This window comes from Strigops habroptila, chromosome 5 (genome assembly GCF_004027225.2).
Source record: "Strigops habroptila isolate Jane chromosome 5, bStrHab1.2.pri, whole genome shotgun sequence".
Classification (NCBI taxonomy): Eukaryota; Metazoa; Chordata; class Aves; order Psittaciformes; family Psittacidae; genus Strigops; species Strigops habroptila.
In genome coordinates, this window is record NC_044281.2 from 2,772,551 (window position 1) to 2,788,099 (window position 15,549).

At 46.2% G+C, this 15,549-nt stretch overlaps 1 protein-coding gene across 1 annotated transcript; it reads left to right on the forward strand.

Moving 5' to 3' along the window:
* The first annotated feature begins 167 nt into the window (after positions 1-167).
* On the forward strand, positions 168-13,941 carry C5H21orf58 (chromosome 5 C21orf58 homolog). The gene is made up of 9 exons (XM_030486238.1): positions 168-390; positions 4,445-4,616; positions 6,138-6,195; positions 7,273-7,340; positions 7,898-8,038; positions 9,178-9,295; positions 10,768-10,907; positions 12,193-12,362; positions 13,926-13,941. Exons 2-9 carry the CDS (start codon positions 4,557-4,559, stop codon positions 13,939-13,941), a joined length of 771 nt encoding a protein of 256 aa, XP_030342098.1. The 5' UTR covers positions 168-390; positions 4,445-4,556.
* Positions 13,942-15,549: the final 1,608 nt, after the last annotated feature.

The window sequence follows — 15,549 nt, forward strand, 5'->3', positions numbered from 1 at the left end:
GGGAGGGAGCCAATGGGGAGAGGGGGGGGGCTGCCGCGGGAAAGCTCAGCCGGGCGTTGCCGAGCAGCGATCAGAGGCGGTTTGGGCGGGCTCCGGGGCGGCAGCTGTGGCGTTCTTTCTGCTCCCCCTGCAGCTGCGGGTCCTACCCGGCTCCTCCGCGGCTTCGTTCCTCGCCTCGTTGGAGACGGAGGGAGGTGGTGGTGTGGGATTAACCGTCTAGCTTAGTTGTAGAACTATTATCCTTTGCAGCACGCCTAGTTTGTTCCCCTGCAACTGGGGTTTAGCATCTCCCTGCTTTGTTTTCATTGCGGTGTTGAGTTCACCTGTAGAATCTCTTCATTCAGAAAGAACCCGATGCAGAGAGAGCGAACGGCTGGAAATAACTGTCAGGTAACAAGGGAGAAGTAAGGTGCTCTTGTCTTAATATTGAGAATGATTAACCTTAACAGTCATTTACACAAGTGGTGGTTTCTTTGTGTCCTGAAGTCATTATATCATGCTGGAAAACACACGCTTTGATCCAGTTTGTCACTGGGCTCTGTTCAGAGGTAGCGTCTTGCAATGCACCGGCTTTTTGTTTCCAATAAACACTGAAATGCAAACATCTTCACGAACTATCATCAACCCCTTTTCTATCCCTGGACCTTTCTATGCATTTAGCCCTTAAGTTGGGCTCTTCTCTGTATGGGTTTTTGCCCCAAATTCAGACATTGCATCATCCAAGCCGTAAGCTGGACCTATCTGCTCCTGTGGACTGTATCTGTGCTATCTGGGTTGCCCATGCCCATGTCAGCCACCATCCAAAAAGGATGTGGGAAAAACCATGGATATGTTCTCATTCTCTGAATAAACTATTTCGTATTGCTCTCCCAGCCTCTCAGATAGAAATAAGTAAATATTTCAACATAGACAACAAAAAGACTGGAGCAGTGTGTGCTCAATGCTCTAAAGAGAAAGATGAGGACACTGGGAGCAAGGCAGGGCTGGCAGCCCTGTCTGCATCCAGAGCTGAGGTAAAGTTTTAAACCACTGCAAAGGTTGCAAGGGGACAATATGTGTTGGCTTTCCTTTTCTTCATGACCAGTTTTGCTCTTCTAAGGACTAGTGGAAGTTTCAGAGAGTAAACCATGCAGAGACTTTAAATCTGACAGGGTGGATGTTCTCCTGAGACTAATTCTGGTCATCTCTTGCTTCATCAGCCCTTGAGTTTATGTGTTTTTCCTGGTAGTGCTGCCATGTCCTCTGACCCCATAGCCAAAATTCTGAGTCAATGCTAAGAGACTAAGTCTGAATTATGAATTTTCTTAGCGCAAAAGCTTGTGTAATTGGTACCATCTGAGGAGCAAAAGGAAACTAGTAAGCCCAGAAGAAAGAAGTTTCATAAAAGTGACAATATGGCATTTATAATGGCAATTTTGTTCAATCAAATATGTCACTTGAAAAAAAAAAAATGGTTTAAAATAATACTGCTTGACTTCTTGCTCCTGTTAAAAATGTGAAATTAATAAGTCATGTTTGTTTGGGTTTTGGTTTATTGTTGTTTGGGCTTTTAATAACCAGCATGTGCATTATATTTTCTTGTATTGCTGTCTATTAAATGTCAGGATTTCTAGTGCTAGCCTAATTGAATTGACTCATGTGGAAGTATTCAAAAAGGGACCTAAGATCAGGGTGGTAACAAAACCATAACTGAGAACTCTGAGAGCTGCTGCAACCTATTTGCAAATAAATGAGCAGTGTTTGCAGAGACTAGTGGTTTGCCATGGTCATATAAGAAGACAATAATCATGTAGTGAAGTAACATGTATATATCATATGTGATCAGTATAGTATATTTAATCATATGGAGACTTACTTGCACAGTTGCATGACAGAGCATGAAACAACTCTTAGTTGTAAAGTATGTTTTATTTGTATGCTTAGCTTCAAATGGAGATAGGACATTTTTGCAACACGATGGTGCTGAGGCGCTGGCACAGGGTGCCCAGAGAAGCTGTGGCTGCCCCATCCCTGGCAGTGTTCAAGGCCAGGTTGGACACAGGGGCTTGGAGCAACCTGCTCTAGTGGAAGGTGCCCCTGCCCATAGCAGGAGGTTGGAACTGGAGGAGCTTTAAGGTGCCTTCCAACCCAAACTAGTCTGGGATTCTGTAAAATCCTTTTGTACCAGCTGGGACATTCCTGGCAACCACCAGGTTGTCCTGGTAATGGATGACTAATGAATATCCCTATAGTAGTGATCCCACTGTGGCAAGGCCATCGTAAGAGTGGGAAAAGCTAGATTCTTTAGCAGATGTGCTGGAAAGTATGGGGTTTTATCTAGTATTGGATTTTGTCTGGGATACTTGTTACATGAAGAAGAAGTTTCTTTCTCTTCCTTTCCTCTGTAGTCGGCTCAGTTTCTTAACACTGGCACTGTATTTTTAATGAAATACTTGTTTCTTTTTGTCAACCTTTCTTGTAACCCTCTATTTGTATTGCAAGGAAGGCTCTAGAAATTTAAACTCTAGGGAACACTGTATGACACCAGTTGATGGTAAAACATCAGCTCAATATTGAGCAGCAGTCAAAAAGTCTACTTAGAGCATCAGCAATGACTAACAGCAGACTTGTAGCTGTTGTGGTCATCTGGAGACACCAACACAGCTTCCTTTGCTACCTCGCTGCCCAAATGCTGCCCAGAACCCTGGTCACCCCCTCACAAAAGGATTTATGAATGAGAAAGGTAAAGAGAGAAGCAAGTAGGATAAACATGAGACTGTACAGACAGTATAGCCAAGGTGTGATCATAGGTGCAGCTGAAGCAGCACCTTCTGATAGTGGCTGATAGCAGAGGCCAAGAGGTGGGTTTGAGAGTAGTCTGTGTGGGCTCTTGCATTATACCTTCCCAGCTGAGTTATGAGATCGATAGGTAAAGGAAATCTGCTATTTGAGAACAAACTAAACAGATTCTTTTGCTTAGAAAAGAGACAACTGAATGGCAATATGATACCTAAATGATTCTATGATTCTAACTTGCAAGGGGTGTGGAAAAATGCCTGGGGAACACTTGTATAAATTCCACATAACAAATGAGAAGATTTCCAATGAACTCTTCAGGAATCTAGGTTTAAAACAATCTAAATGTAATCATTTTTCAGCCTAACACTTCAGTAAGCAACACTTACGCAGTTTTCTTGCATAACCAGGTTTATGCTTAAGTTTAAGATAAATGGGAAGCTCCTTGTCAAAAGCTCCTGCACAAAGGATGAAGGCGCCAAAGATATTAGAGATAAAAGGAGGAAAATCTTTGGGGGTTTTAAAGTACAAAAGTGCACACAGAGTGGTTTCTCAGGACAACTGCTGGCACGTGAGAGGATTTTCTGCTCTGCCTTATCCCTCAGAGCATTTGCAACTGGGCTCTGCCAAAGCAAACTGAACCCCAGCTCTGACATAGCGCAGCTATTTTTGGGATCCCCATGTCTCAGTTTCTGTAACCTCTCCAGGGACTACCAGCCTGTGTATTTTAAAGGGCAAATTGTATATGCATGCTGTGTGTGTCACAGCTGGAGGAGGTGATCCTACAGCATCTATCACTTGCTTCAGCCACCAGCAGTGGCTCAGCTGCAGTTTTGCTGTGGCTTTCAAGTAAGGAAGGGGTTGTAACTTTGCTCTCCAGGCTTAAAATATGATGCTGAGAATGAGTATCTGTTACTTGAATCCTTTCTCACGCCTTGGTGTTGATTTAACGGATGTCACTGTAAAATGTTTCTGGGTTTTATGCTGGTAGAGCTTTGCTGGGAGACGGAGACACCCTACAGGTTGTTTGGGAGACGGTGAGCAAATGGATGCTATACCATAGCATTTTTAGTCTTTTACTTATCCAGGGATGAGTTCCAGCTACGCTCCTTAGTTTTTGAGTTTTTAGTTACTACCTAGTGATGAAAACTCATATGAAGGACTATGTCAAAAGTCCTCCTTACAGTGAAATAAACGTTATTGGATATCAATCAGCAAGATCATAATCTGATGCCTGTCACTGGGCTTGTGTTAAAGAACCATTGGCTTTTCTTTCTTTTCTTCCTGTCCACTAATGTGCTGGGCATTTGCTTTACTAAAGGTATGTAAACTTCTACACCTGGAGATTAACTTGTTTATGTTGTGGATTGACACTAAGCACTTAGCAGCTAGGTTACAGGCACAACACACTGAGCTGCTCAGAGGACATTAACAACAGAGAGGGCCAGGCTTAGTGACAGTTAAGAACAAGCAAATATTCACCCTTAGTTACCTTTCTGTGGTGGTTGCAATCTGCAGCACAAAAATGCGTTGAGAGAAAGGGCAGAAAAAGCTGTGTCTGTGATCTTGTAGTGAACATCTGTACTCACTTTTACCTGGGAGGGAAACCAAAGCTTTTCTCTTCTTCAGTTGCTCACAATCTGGTTTCGTTTCCATTTTTTTCTAATAGAATTATTCTATGAAAATCGTGGAGGGGAAGAAATGAGGATTGAAAACCTATCTGCCTTTGCTTAGCTTTCTAACCTGTTCTTGCCTGCCTACTCCTCAAGAAGACTACTACAATGGCAGATCCTTCAGTGGTGGATCACCTGACAAGACTGAGACTCAAACTCCTAGAAAAGGTAAGGGAATATCTCTGCAGTGGTCACCTTTGCTCTTCGTATCGCCCTTGCATGTTTAAGCGTTAACATTGTATTTTAAATCATTATATTTCTACTGAGATACAAAGAGGATCTGCAGCCGATTGAGAAGCCCTTTCTTCATGCAAGCAGAGGCAGACCAATGTGCAGTGGTGCTTACAGTCACTGTCACTTTCTTAACTAACATTGTACAAGTTTACATGGACCTACAGTAAATTAAATAAACAGAGTTAAAGTGACTTTGATCCCATGGGAAATGTCAGCAGTTAGCTCAAAACCATTTTGAGTTGTGACAAGCAAAGTTTAGGAGTAAATTTTGGGTAAAGAGGACCTCAGATTGTTTTAAGGCAATTTCATGTTGTATTTTTTGTGTATTTTCACATAAGAAATGTTACCTGGTGAAACATGGGCAGACCTTTGTGCTGCACAGAATCCCAGTAGCTCTTTCTTGTGACTCTGCACACTAATGCACCCAGGGTTCTCCACTCAGCCCTGTTCCTCCATTATTAGCACATCTGATATGCATTAGTGTGTATCTTCTGTCCTTCAGTGTCCTCCAGAAGCCACTTAGGATTGTCTGGAAGGAAAAACAATTTGCCTGGAGACATGAGTGCTGCAAGTGGCATCTAACCTGTCTCCATAGTGAAGTCTTTCATCTTAGCTGCTGCAGCCATTTGAGGGCAAAGCTTTCACCTGTGTGGAGCCATGCAGTACCAAGAAAAGAGCCTCTGCATGAGCAAAGGGTCTAATTTCTGAGCATCAGGGAGTAACAAGGGCCAGCTGCTTCCTAAGGAGAAAGGAGTTGAGCACAATAACTCAGCCAGCAGAGCAGGGACCGGGCTGGCCAGCCCCAAAGCAAGCCAAGCAGGGCAGAAGCAAAACTCCAGCACTATTAGGCAAGCTCATGGCGATGAAGCAGGCCCAAGACCAACCTGGGAATTGACTGCAGGTTGGGATCAGGGTTAGAAAGATGTGTGGCCGGTCACAGGCATGGCTGTGGTTGAACTGCAGACCATGACTCACTCATTATAGCCCAGGTATGAACTGAACTCCTAGAGCTGAGATGAAAGGGGCTCCTGGGCTCATGAACAGCAGGTGTGGATGGAAGCCTCAGGTGAGGCTGGTTAGGGCCATTTAGGCCTATTAGTGCACCAAATACCCAAAACTGTGAAGCACCAAGTTCTTCATATGATCCAGCTCTCTGCCCTACAGAAGAAGTGATGTATAAGTCTCCTGATTCACCATGCTATCAATTTCCAGGTCTGGGATAGTCTGGCCAGTTGGAAGCATGACTATTCTTTTACCATAACTAGATTTGTAGTGAGACGTTTCATACTTCTATGAATACTTCTTGTAACTGTGGTTTAGCAGCTGAGAAGCACTGCTTGTCTCCACTTCTGCTTTATTTCCTCCATCCCAAACCTATGCCTATAAGGTAGGGTTAGAAATTGTTGTGAGCTTTGCTGCCTGACTCATAACTGATTCTTGTGGTTCTACCAACAGAGACTAGAAAACGAACAGGAGAACCTAGAGAAGATGGAGTTGCCTCTCCCAGCAGCAAGTAAGAGAATCACTTGTTCTCATTATGAACATAATATGGGAAGGGCTTAGTGATGTTCTCAGGCCTGAGTTCCCCAGTAGACCACACCAGATTATCACATCTCCAGCCTAAAAGCTGTCTACATTTTATCTTTTGAATTTCTTCATGTGTTTATTTCTGACAAAGGGAAGTGATCAGCCAGCTGAGCACTGGCGTAAGAATGATCTCTTGCCTAGGTGTGCTCTGCAGGTGATCCTACTTGTCCTAGCTCTTCTACCTAGGAGTGAGCCTCTGCTGCAGTCCAGCTGTATGCTTGGCTTTGGTGACCCTGAAAAGCAGTCATTAGGATGGCTGTGTGTCTTCAAGGGATCCAGGCAGGAGGAATGCTCCACTACTAATGCTGCTTTGCACCTTTGAAGTAGTGACCAGTGCAGCCTTGTGCAGACCAGAAGATGGTTTCCAGCATAAAAAAATATGACTCAACTTATGAAATATGTTGTTATACTGAAAGGGTTGGTCTTGAGAACTGTGGTGATAAGAGCTGGGAACCACTTTACCAGGAAACCATGCATGTATAATTACATCCTGACTTTGGTTTGGGCAGAGAGGTCAGGAATCCCAGCGTACTTATAGAACCTGGAAAGCTTAGAAAAATCACTATAACAGCTAGTGAACAGCTCCAAGTTGATGGATAAGGGAGCCAAAAATAAGTTGTGTCTTTATGAAAGCCTTCCAAAGGCTGCTGTGATGTTGCTGGGTTTGTTTGGATATGTCACAACAAACTTTCTTTTGCACTTTGCACGCTCATCATGTGCATGGACAGAGTATCTGTAGAACATTTCCAGCTGAAATGAGTTTCTAAGCCAGGAGGTTAAAAGGGGGCTTTAGAGAGTTTATATTGCCTGCTGGACAGCTGTGTCTGCATGGGGCATAAAGTTATTATCCTTTCATGGATTTGACAGAAAAAGTAGCCTAAAACCTTTTGTGGAAGAAGTCAAGCTCTCTTATAACACGTTGTCCAAAATCTCACCATGTAAGTGCTATAATAGCTCCGTCTTTGTGATCCCTTGAGAAGATGATGGCCTTTTCATCCTCCAGGGAACAGACGTGAGGATATGCTACAAAGTGCCCTAAGGCGAAGGAAAGATCTCCTGCAGGAGCTAAGGGTAAGAGCTCTTTCTGTGAGCAGAAACAACAGAAAGGGGCAGGTTATCTGCACATCCACTGCTGAGGTGGATTCAGTTTTTTCCTGTCCTTTAGATCTTGGGCTGGGGCTTGCAGCAACCCACTCTAGTGGAAGGTGTCCCTGCCCATGGCAGGGGGTTGGAACTAGATGAGCTTTAAGGTCCCTTCCAACCCAAACCATTCTGTGATTCTATGATTTCTAGTTTTTGGAGGAAACACTTTTCCAGGTTTTTGGCAGATTTTTTGTCACTTTTTTCCCCATTGCTTTTTGCTTGTACTGAAAACTGTATGGCTTCAAGACGTGGGGAGAAAACTCTCTACATACTTGTGCAGGTACTGGTTGAGCACTTTCCTTCGTGCAGCAGTCGCTTGTGGTCTGCCCATCAGACACAGGATGTTTCTGCAGCAGTGTTTCAGTGAGCAAGGCCGTGCCGGGCTGCAGGCTCCAGGAGCTAATCCCATTTAGACCAGAGAGTGTGGACTTTGTGCCTGCCTTTCTCTGACCAGGCTTTCTTTAGGAAGATACTTGATTTTGCAGGAGCAGCACCTTCTGGAAGAGCTTTCACAGCCCCCTGCACCAGCTGGAGGACATTGCCACAACCACAGAGCTGCTGCCCCACACATCTACCAGATACCTTTTCCAGCTCCAGAGGAGCCACCAAAGATTATCCAGCAGATGGTAAGGATCCTTTCTCCCAGGAAACGCTGCTATTGCTGTGCTGGTCTGAAACAACAGCTGCTTGGGAGCTGTATGGAAATGTTCATCCCACTGAAAGGGAAGATATCCATCTTGCTGATGTATGGGAACCCTCGCTGCCCTAGGCAAAACCTACAAATAAAGCATGAAATTCACAGTGGGAATGGTTTACCACAGGAAGGAGAGTATCAAGAGGAGTGGGAGGGTTGCCCATGCTCTGGTGTGGCTGTTAAACCAGTTCCCAGTGCACACCACTGTCTGCTCATACAGCCCAGAACCTCAACAGTTGCTCCATGAGGATCATCACAGAATCATGGAGGAAAGGGACCTCGAGGATGATCTGGTCCAACCTCTGTAGGCACAGCATGACCTAAGCTAGATGTCCCAGCACCCTGTCCAGCCCAATCATAACAGTGTCCAGTGTTGGGGAATCCACCACTTCCCCAGGGAGATTATTCCAGTGGCTGGTTGTGCTCCTTGTGAAGAATTTTCCTCTTGTGTCCAACTTGAATCCCCCCAGGAGTAACCTGTGCCCATCACCCCTTGTTTTTCCCATGTGACTCCTTGTAAAAAGGCACTCTCCATCTTCTTTGTAGCCACCCTTTAAATACTGGAACACGGTGATAATATCCTCCCTGAACCTTCTTTTCTTCAGGCTGGACAGTCCCAGCTCTCTCAGCCTTTCCTCATAGAGCTTCCCAGTCCTTGGATCATCTTTGTGACCCTTCTCTGGACCCTCTCCAGCCTGTCTACATCTTTTATGTAGAGTGGGAACCTAAACTGAACACAGTATTCCAGCTGTGGCCTGACAAGCACTGAGTGGGATAATGACACCTTTATCTCTGCTGGTGATGCCCCTGTTGATGTTCCCCAGCACGCTGTGGCTTGCTTTGCCACAGCAGCACACTGTTCACTCATGTTGAGCTTGTGCCCACCAGGACCACCAGGTCGCTTTCCACAGAGCTGCTTTCCAGCCAAGCAGATGTGCTGGGATTTCACAGGAGACAATGTCCATAGCCTCACTGAAGTCCCCGCAGATGATGCCCACTGCTCTCCCTTCCCAAAGATCAGGAAGCCAGACAAATCCAGCCCCAGCTTCTCCCTTTTCCTTTCTTTTCCAGATGCCGCCTCAGCCTGCCACCATCATCCAGCAGTTACCTCAGCAGCAGTCTCCCCTGATCACACAGATCCCCCCTGCCCAACCTTTTGCAGCCCCCCGCTCTGGAAGCATTAAAGAAGGTAAAGTACCCACCTAGCTCCCATTACTCAGGCTGGAGAGGGCAGAGGAGGTGCCACAACAAGTGGGAAGGGAGCATAGGGCAGCATCCAAGCTAGTTAGTGATATGCTGGTTTGTGACCAGGCTGCTGCTGGAGCTGTGGGAATTGCACTGCACTAGGTGCACTGGATATCATTTCTGAGGAGCTTTCAGATAAACTCATATCACTAAAACTAAAGAAACAGGGACTACAAACTCAGCAAAGCCAGATGAAGGTGCCAGGGAAGCTTGGGAAAGCAAAACAGCTCAACACATGGCACCGAGTAATATTAACAAAGTCAAACTCACATGTATGGATGATTCCAAAATTACCAGTCAGGTTTCTAAAACGTGGTTCTATTCCTTTCTTTTTTTCCTCCCTTAATCTGCTGCTCAATCTCCTCAAAAAATACAGGCTTTTGTTAAGCTCTTTGTTTGGAAACAAGACAGAACAGCTAGAAGTGCCGTTCCAAATATAGTGCAATGCCAATAAAAAGAGTTTGCTTCTAAATATAGCTGGATGCTACTGGGAAATAAGACATGAACAAAACCCTGGGATGATTTCCCTGGCTCAACCTTCAGCCAAAGGTTTCTTCATCCCACAGAGAAATCCTCATTCATGAGACTGCAATATTTCTCACCTCTTTCTAACTGTCTGGAGTTTTAAGTCACAGTTTATTTTCATAAATAAAATAGTCCCAATGCACGCATGACCCTGCCGAAGCTGATAGATGTGAACTACTTTTGGTATGACCAGAAAAAAAGGACAGTTGCCTTGATTTTGTTTGCCCTCTTTTTTAACCCCCTCTCCCTCTTTCACCCACTTCACAGGTCATAGAATCCTAGAATGGGTCGGGTTGGAAAGGACCTTTAGATCATCTAGTTCCAACCCCCTGCCATGGGCAGGGACTCCTCACACTAGATCTTTGTGATTAGGACCCAGAGATCATGGTTAATGGATTTTACATTCATGCAGTGGACTCTCAAGGTGGCACTGCAATATCATGTAAGTTTAAGGAAACCTCTCAGTGATTGTGAACTGAAGCAATGGAGAGCACTGCAAGGAGCTGGTCCATGCTGGAGGAAGCAAGAGAGCTCTAATGCTCAGCCCATCTCCAGAATAGCCAGTGGGGTGGGCTTGCAGGGAAACTAACAAACAGAAGATGCTCAACAGCAGCTTTCTTGTAGGAGGGAGGAGAAAGAGGAAGCTAGTATGAACAGTCTTATTCATAGGCATTAAATTTGCACTGCCTGGGTAAAGAATGCTAATATTCTGCATGCCGATCTTAAAGGTCTTTTCCAACCTAGTTGATTCTATGTGTCCCTTTCAGCTGATATGTCTTGGTTGTAGTGACAGGTCTATATATCAGAGAGCACTTCTTATTGAGATGCCTCTGCTGCTTGTCAGTTGCTGATAAAGCTCTTACTTTCTTCCTTGGGGTGACCTTTTCACAGATATGGTAGAGATGATGCTGATGCAGAACGCTCAGATGCACCAGATTATCATGCAGAACATGATGCTGAAGGCTCTGCCGCCGATGGCATTCACACAGCCTGTGGGAACCAGCCCTCCCCTGCTTCAGTGTGCACAGCAGGTAACAACACTGGGGTCTGAAGGGCATCCTTGCTCCCACAAGGCAGTGGTTGATCTCCTTGGTGGGTGCAGGGCTTGGATAAAACGTGGTGAAAGTCTGGGATGTTTAACACCTGTGCTACTGAGATCTGAAAGGACAGGTATTTTGGGGTGTAGATCCCTGTAGGGATATTTCCAAAATGTGTCCAGTGCCTGATAAGAGGTAGATAATTTTGAACAAGTCCTTAGGTGCCCAATTCCTAAGCTGTTTTTAACAAGGTGATTTAGCTCCTTAGCATCCTCAAGTGCTTTGGGAAAATGTATTTCTAGATTCATCTCTATGGCATTTCTTACCAAAGAAACAAGGACAGTTGCTTGTTGGGGAGCAGGGGATGTCCCAGTGTTGCAAAAAGTTCCATACTTTCCCTACCCTTCTTTTTCCAGGCTAACTACGTATTTCCCTGTGCTGTAAGTCAGATTTGGTTTGTTTTTGTCAGGTATTAAGGTTGTTGGGTACTGAGAAAGTAACTCCAAAAATCCTACTGCCCTTACCCAGCTCACTTGCATCTTTACTACATGCTATTTGTGAAAGCCTCCGAGCGCTCGGTTTAACAGAGGGGTAGGAAATGCAATCCTCCTCCATAACCCATCCCATGGCCTGGAGGGAGCTGACAGGTTTGTGCATCTGTTGGGGCAGAAAGCCTCTGGCAGCAGCTGCCAGCTCTCACATTTCAGGGCACTGATGTCCCAGGAGGCCACCTGAGGTGCAGAGCTGGCCTCATCAGCCGTGGTGCCAGGGTGGACTTGCTGTAGGAACAGCAGAGCTGCACCGAGCATTGCCTTGCATGAGAGTCCTTTTCTATTTCCCTTAAACTGTGCAGTTTCTGGATTTGAACAACCTTTCCCTTCCTACTGGAGAGGTGTCTGGGGCAGATGGTGGCGCTGGGAGAGCCAGTGGACACATCTGCAGCTTTCTGTGGAGGACCCCGTGTCTGAAGGGAGGTGATGGGAGAAGTGCATGCGTCCCCCTGGTCCCCACCTTCCTCCCCAGCCCATCCTGTCACTGTGTGCTTCCCTGGCTAAATCTGGGGCAGTGGGGTGTGAATGCCTCTGAATTCCAGGTGAAATCTGAAATCACCAAGTGTTTGCTGGACCTTCTATATTGGAGCCTGCAAAACTCATATCCAGACACATGCTGAAGGACTTCCTTTAGGGAGGGCTGGCCGAATGGGAACCCAGCCCCTTAGCAAGGGACCCTTCCCATGAGGGCACAGCTTTCACATGTCACCCTTTGTCTCTCCACCAAGGACCTGCAGGTTCCTGCTCCCCTGGCTGTGAAAGCAGACAGGCCCAGGCCATCCGTGGTGCACCACCACCACTACCCTGCCACAGGGATGCTCCCAGTGCCCCGCGAGCAACTCCCATCCACATCCACAGCGCATCACTGGACCAGCAGCACGATCCCTGCCCTGCCCACGTAAGTAAACGGGCAACCATGATATAAACTTTTAGCCCTTCTGTTCTGGTTTCAGCTGAGATAGAGTTAATTCTCCCCCTAGTAGCTGGTGCAGTGTTGCGGTTTGGCTTTATTCTGAGAACAACGCCGATAACACGCCGATGTTCTAGTTGTTGCTGAGCAGTGCTTACCCTGACCAAGGACTTTTCAGTTTAAACCACAACACCTTCTTTCCTGCACAGGTGGGATAGCAAGGTAGACCACATAGTCCTTACTGGTTCTTCACTAAATCCAGTCCTGAATATTGTCTTTAATGTAACAATGGCATTGAGGCAGATTAAATGAATATTTAATATGATTGACATTACAACTTGATTAATTAACCTTTGCTTACTGTGAAATAAACATGAGGGTCAGACAAAGCCTACAGATGATACCAATCTGTGTCCGGGCCACAGAGCCACAATCCACCCAGCTATTACCATGGCTGTTGCCCTGGGGTTTGGGTCTCCTTGTGAAGCCAGCAGACACCTGCTAAATAAGGGCTGCATGTATTTTCCATTCAGGCTAAGATTCCCGGTAGGATTCATATTCTTAAAACATTGCTGAGACCTTTGCTAATCAGAAATTTCTGGGGGAAAACCCCACCACCTCTGGCTAAGAAAAATGGTACAAAGTGAGGAAAACCCTCAGAAATAAAGCTGAGCCTTTGGGCTAAGCATGGGGACTCACTGCTGCATGACAGAGAACAAAGCTTCTACTTCTGTGCTATGGCTCCTAGTGAACAGAAGGACAGGATGGAGGCAGCTGCACCTTCAGGCATGGGTGGCCTGCTGGCAGGGGTATCTGTATAACCCCCTTAGCATGGGATTTGAATTCCTGAACAGATTATTTACCTAATGGGATTATAAGGGATAAACATTCAACCCATTTCACTCTTACATGGGTTTGTAATCTCTACCAGTAAAGATCTCTTGGTTCCTTCCAGAGTGGTGCCGTTAGCTGTTCGCAGAAATCACCAAAGGAAGATCTTGTTGAGCAGCCCTGCTCTGGAGCCAAGCTGAGAGAGCTGGGCTGGGTCAGCCTGGAGAAGAGAAGGCTCCTGAAGGGGAGACCTTAGAGCAGCTCCAGTGCCTGAAGGGGCTACAAGAAACCCAGAGGGGGCTTTGGACAAGGGCCTGTAGGGACAGGACAAGGGGAATGGCTTTAATCTGCCAGAGGGGAGATTGAGATGAGCTCTGAGGCAGAAGCTCTTCCCTGTGAAGGTGCTGAGGTGCTGGCACAGGGTGCCCAGAGAAGCTGTGGCTGCCCCATCCCTGGCAGTGTTCAAGGCCAGGTTGGACACAGGGGCTTGGAGCAACCTGCTCTAGTGGAAGGTGTCCCTGCCTGTGGCAGGGGGTTGGAACCGGATGAGCTTTAAGGTTGCTTCCAACCCAAACCAGTCTGGGATTCTCTGATTCTTCCTGTTCTTCAGCTACCTTCCGCCATGACACATTGACACTGTCCTCTTGCACCTGCAGGAAGCATGCACTGATGCACTGTTGGCTATTACCAAACACAGTAAAGCCATATTTCTTGTTGCAGGTGGCCCACATACTGACAGTACGTGTTCCTCTCAAGTGGACCGCAGCACTGCTGAAGTCAACCTGTATTTGAACAGTTCTGTCTGATTGACAGCCTAGTGTCAGTAAGATTGCACATTGTCGGTACAAGAAGTACCAGAACTCTGCCCTACCTGTGTGAACTGGCTTCACACACTACTCGGATAAATAATTGTCAGTGAAGAAGAACAGAAGGAAATCTGCTCCTGCAGGGTTTGAATGTTGAGGTGCAATAACTGCAGTCCACGTTTTCAGTCCCAGGAGGGCTCTGGCTCCCTGTCTTTCCCAAATTTCATATTTACAAAGCTAGCCAAGGCTTTCTTCTCAAAGAGCTATTGGAAGGTAACTTAAGCAGCTTGGAATTGTGTATATTTGTTTCATTATTTCTCAATCTTTCCCTCATATAATCAGGGTTTAGACTTGATTTAAAAACAAAAAATAAAATCTTGTGGTTCTTCCTTGGATATTGGCATGTCTTTTGCTTAAGCAACATAAATCAGCTTTTCCCCTCTTTACTTTTCCCACTGGTTTTCATAGGGCAGCCTTTAATCTGAGTCCATACTCTCCTGTTATCTTTGGTTTCACCTAGGACTCATTGGAAGGCCCACTGAGAGCTCTAATCATGCAATACTTTTTCATGCTCTCAGCAGCCTGGTGGTGGTTAATACAGAAAGATAACCCATGAATTAGTAGCACTTTCTCAGTGTCTTCCCACCTTCTCCTGTGTGTAAAGTGGAGAACATCTTTACGTTGGTTTTGCCTGGTGCAGTTTGTGAGTGACTCTAATATGAAGATAACCCCAAAGGAATAATCTATTTACTACACCAAACTTACCTTGCCCTTTGCCCTGTCTGCTCTGTTTTCTTTGCTGGGGGTGTGTGTGAGTCAAACAGGCAGTGTGTATCAACTCACTGCTGCATAGATCAGAGAAACCCGATGGAGGGTCTTCAGTAGAGACACATCCAGATGCAATGCCCAGGGCCTACGGGCAGTAGCAGCCTCTAACAACCCCAACCAGCCCCATCAGGGACTCCTGCCCCCCCCCAGAGGCCAGAAGTCCCTTTTAAGCTTGGGGCTGGGGCTGCTGTTGACCCTGTTCTTCATGTCCTCTCCTTGTGTGGTACCACAGGTTGGGACTATGGTGTGGTGCTTGCTCCTTATCCCCTCAGGAGCAGCCATCCCTTGCTGCACTGGGAACCAGGATGTGCAGTGGAGAGTGATGCTGTGCTTGTGCGTGGATTTGGCCTTGCTCCTTTGGGCCAAATCTGGCGTTTCGGGCTGTGCATTGCAGGTTTAGCAGTAAATGGTAGTTAGTGTATTTAGTGTATTTAATGTGTATGTTTTCACTGGCTGCTGTTTAACTGTTGTGTGTAGGCTGTAATTGGCTCCTCCCTTTTAAAAGCTTACTAAGGGCAGTATTGGCTCAGCAGAGCATTCCCTCCCAAGGACAGGCATGTGGAACGGTGCACAGAGACGTGTCTCCTCATAGCCTCATCCAAGTCCTTCTGCATGTTATGCCTGGACCCTCTGCTCACCATCACACCCCAATGTGCTGAAGCCACACACAGCTTCCTTGTGTGATTCTGGAAGAGGGGATCGGGCCCCTG

Bases quoted from the DNA above. Each gene is read 5' to 3' on its own strand.
- C5H21orf58 (XM_030486238.1), top strand. From the start codon at position 4,557: ATGGCAGATCCTTCAGTGGTGGATCACCTGACAAGACTGAGACTCAAA. The intron at 7,341-7,897 runs GTAAGAGCTCTT...TTGATTTTGCAG, and splicing joins ATCTCCTGCAGGAGCTAAGG to GAGCAGCACCTTCTGGAAGA. The intron at 9,296-10,767 runs GTAAAGTACCCA...ACCTTTTCACAG, and splicing joins CTCTGGAAGCATTAAAGAAG to ATATGGTAGAGATGATGCTG.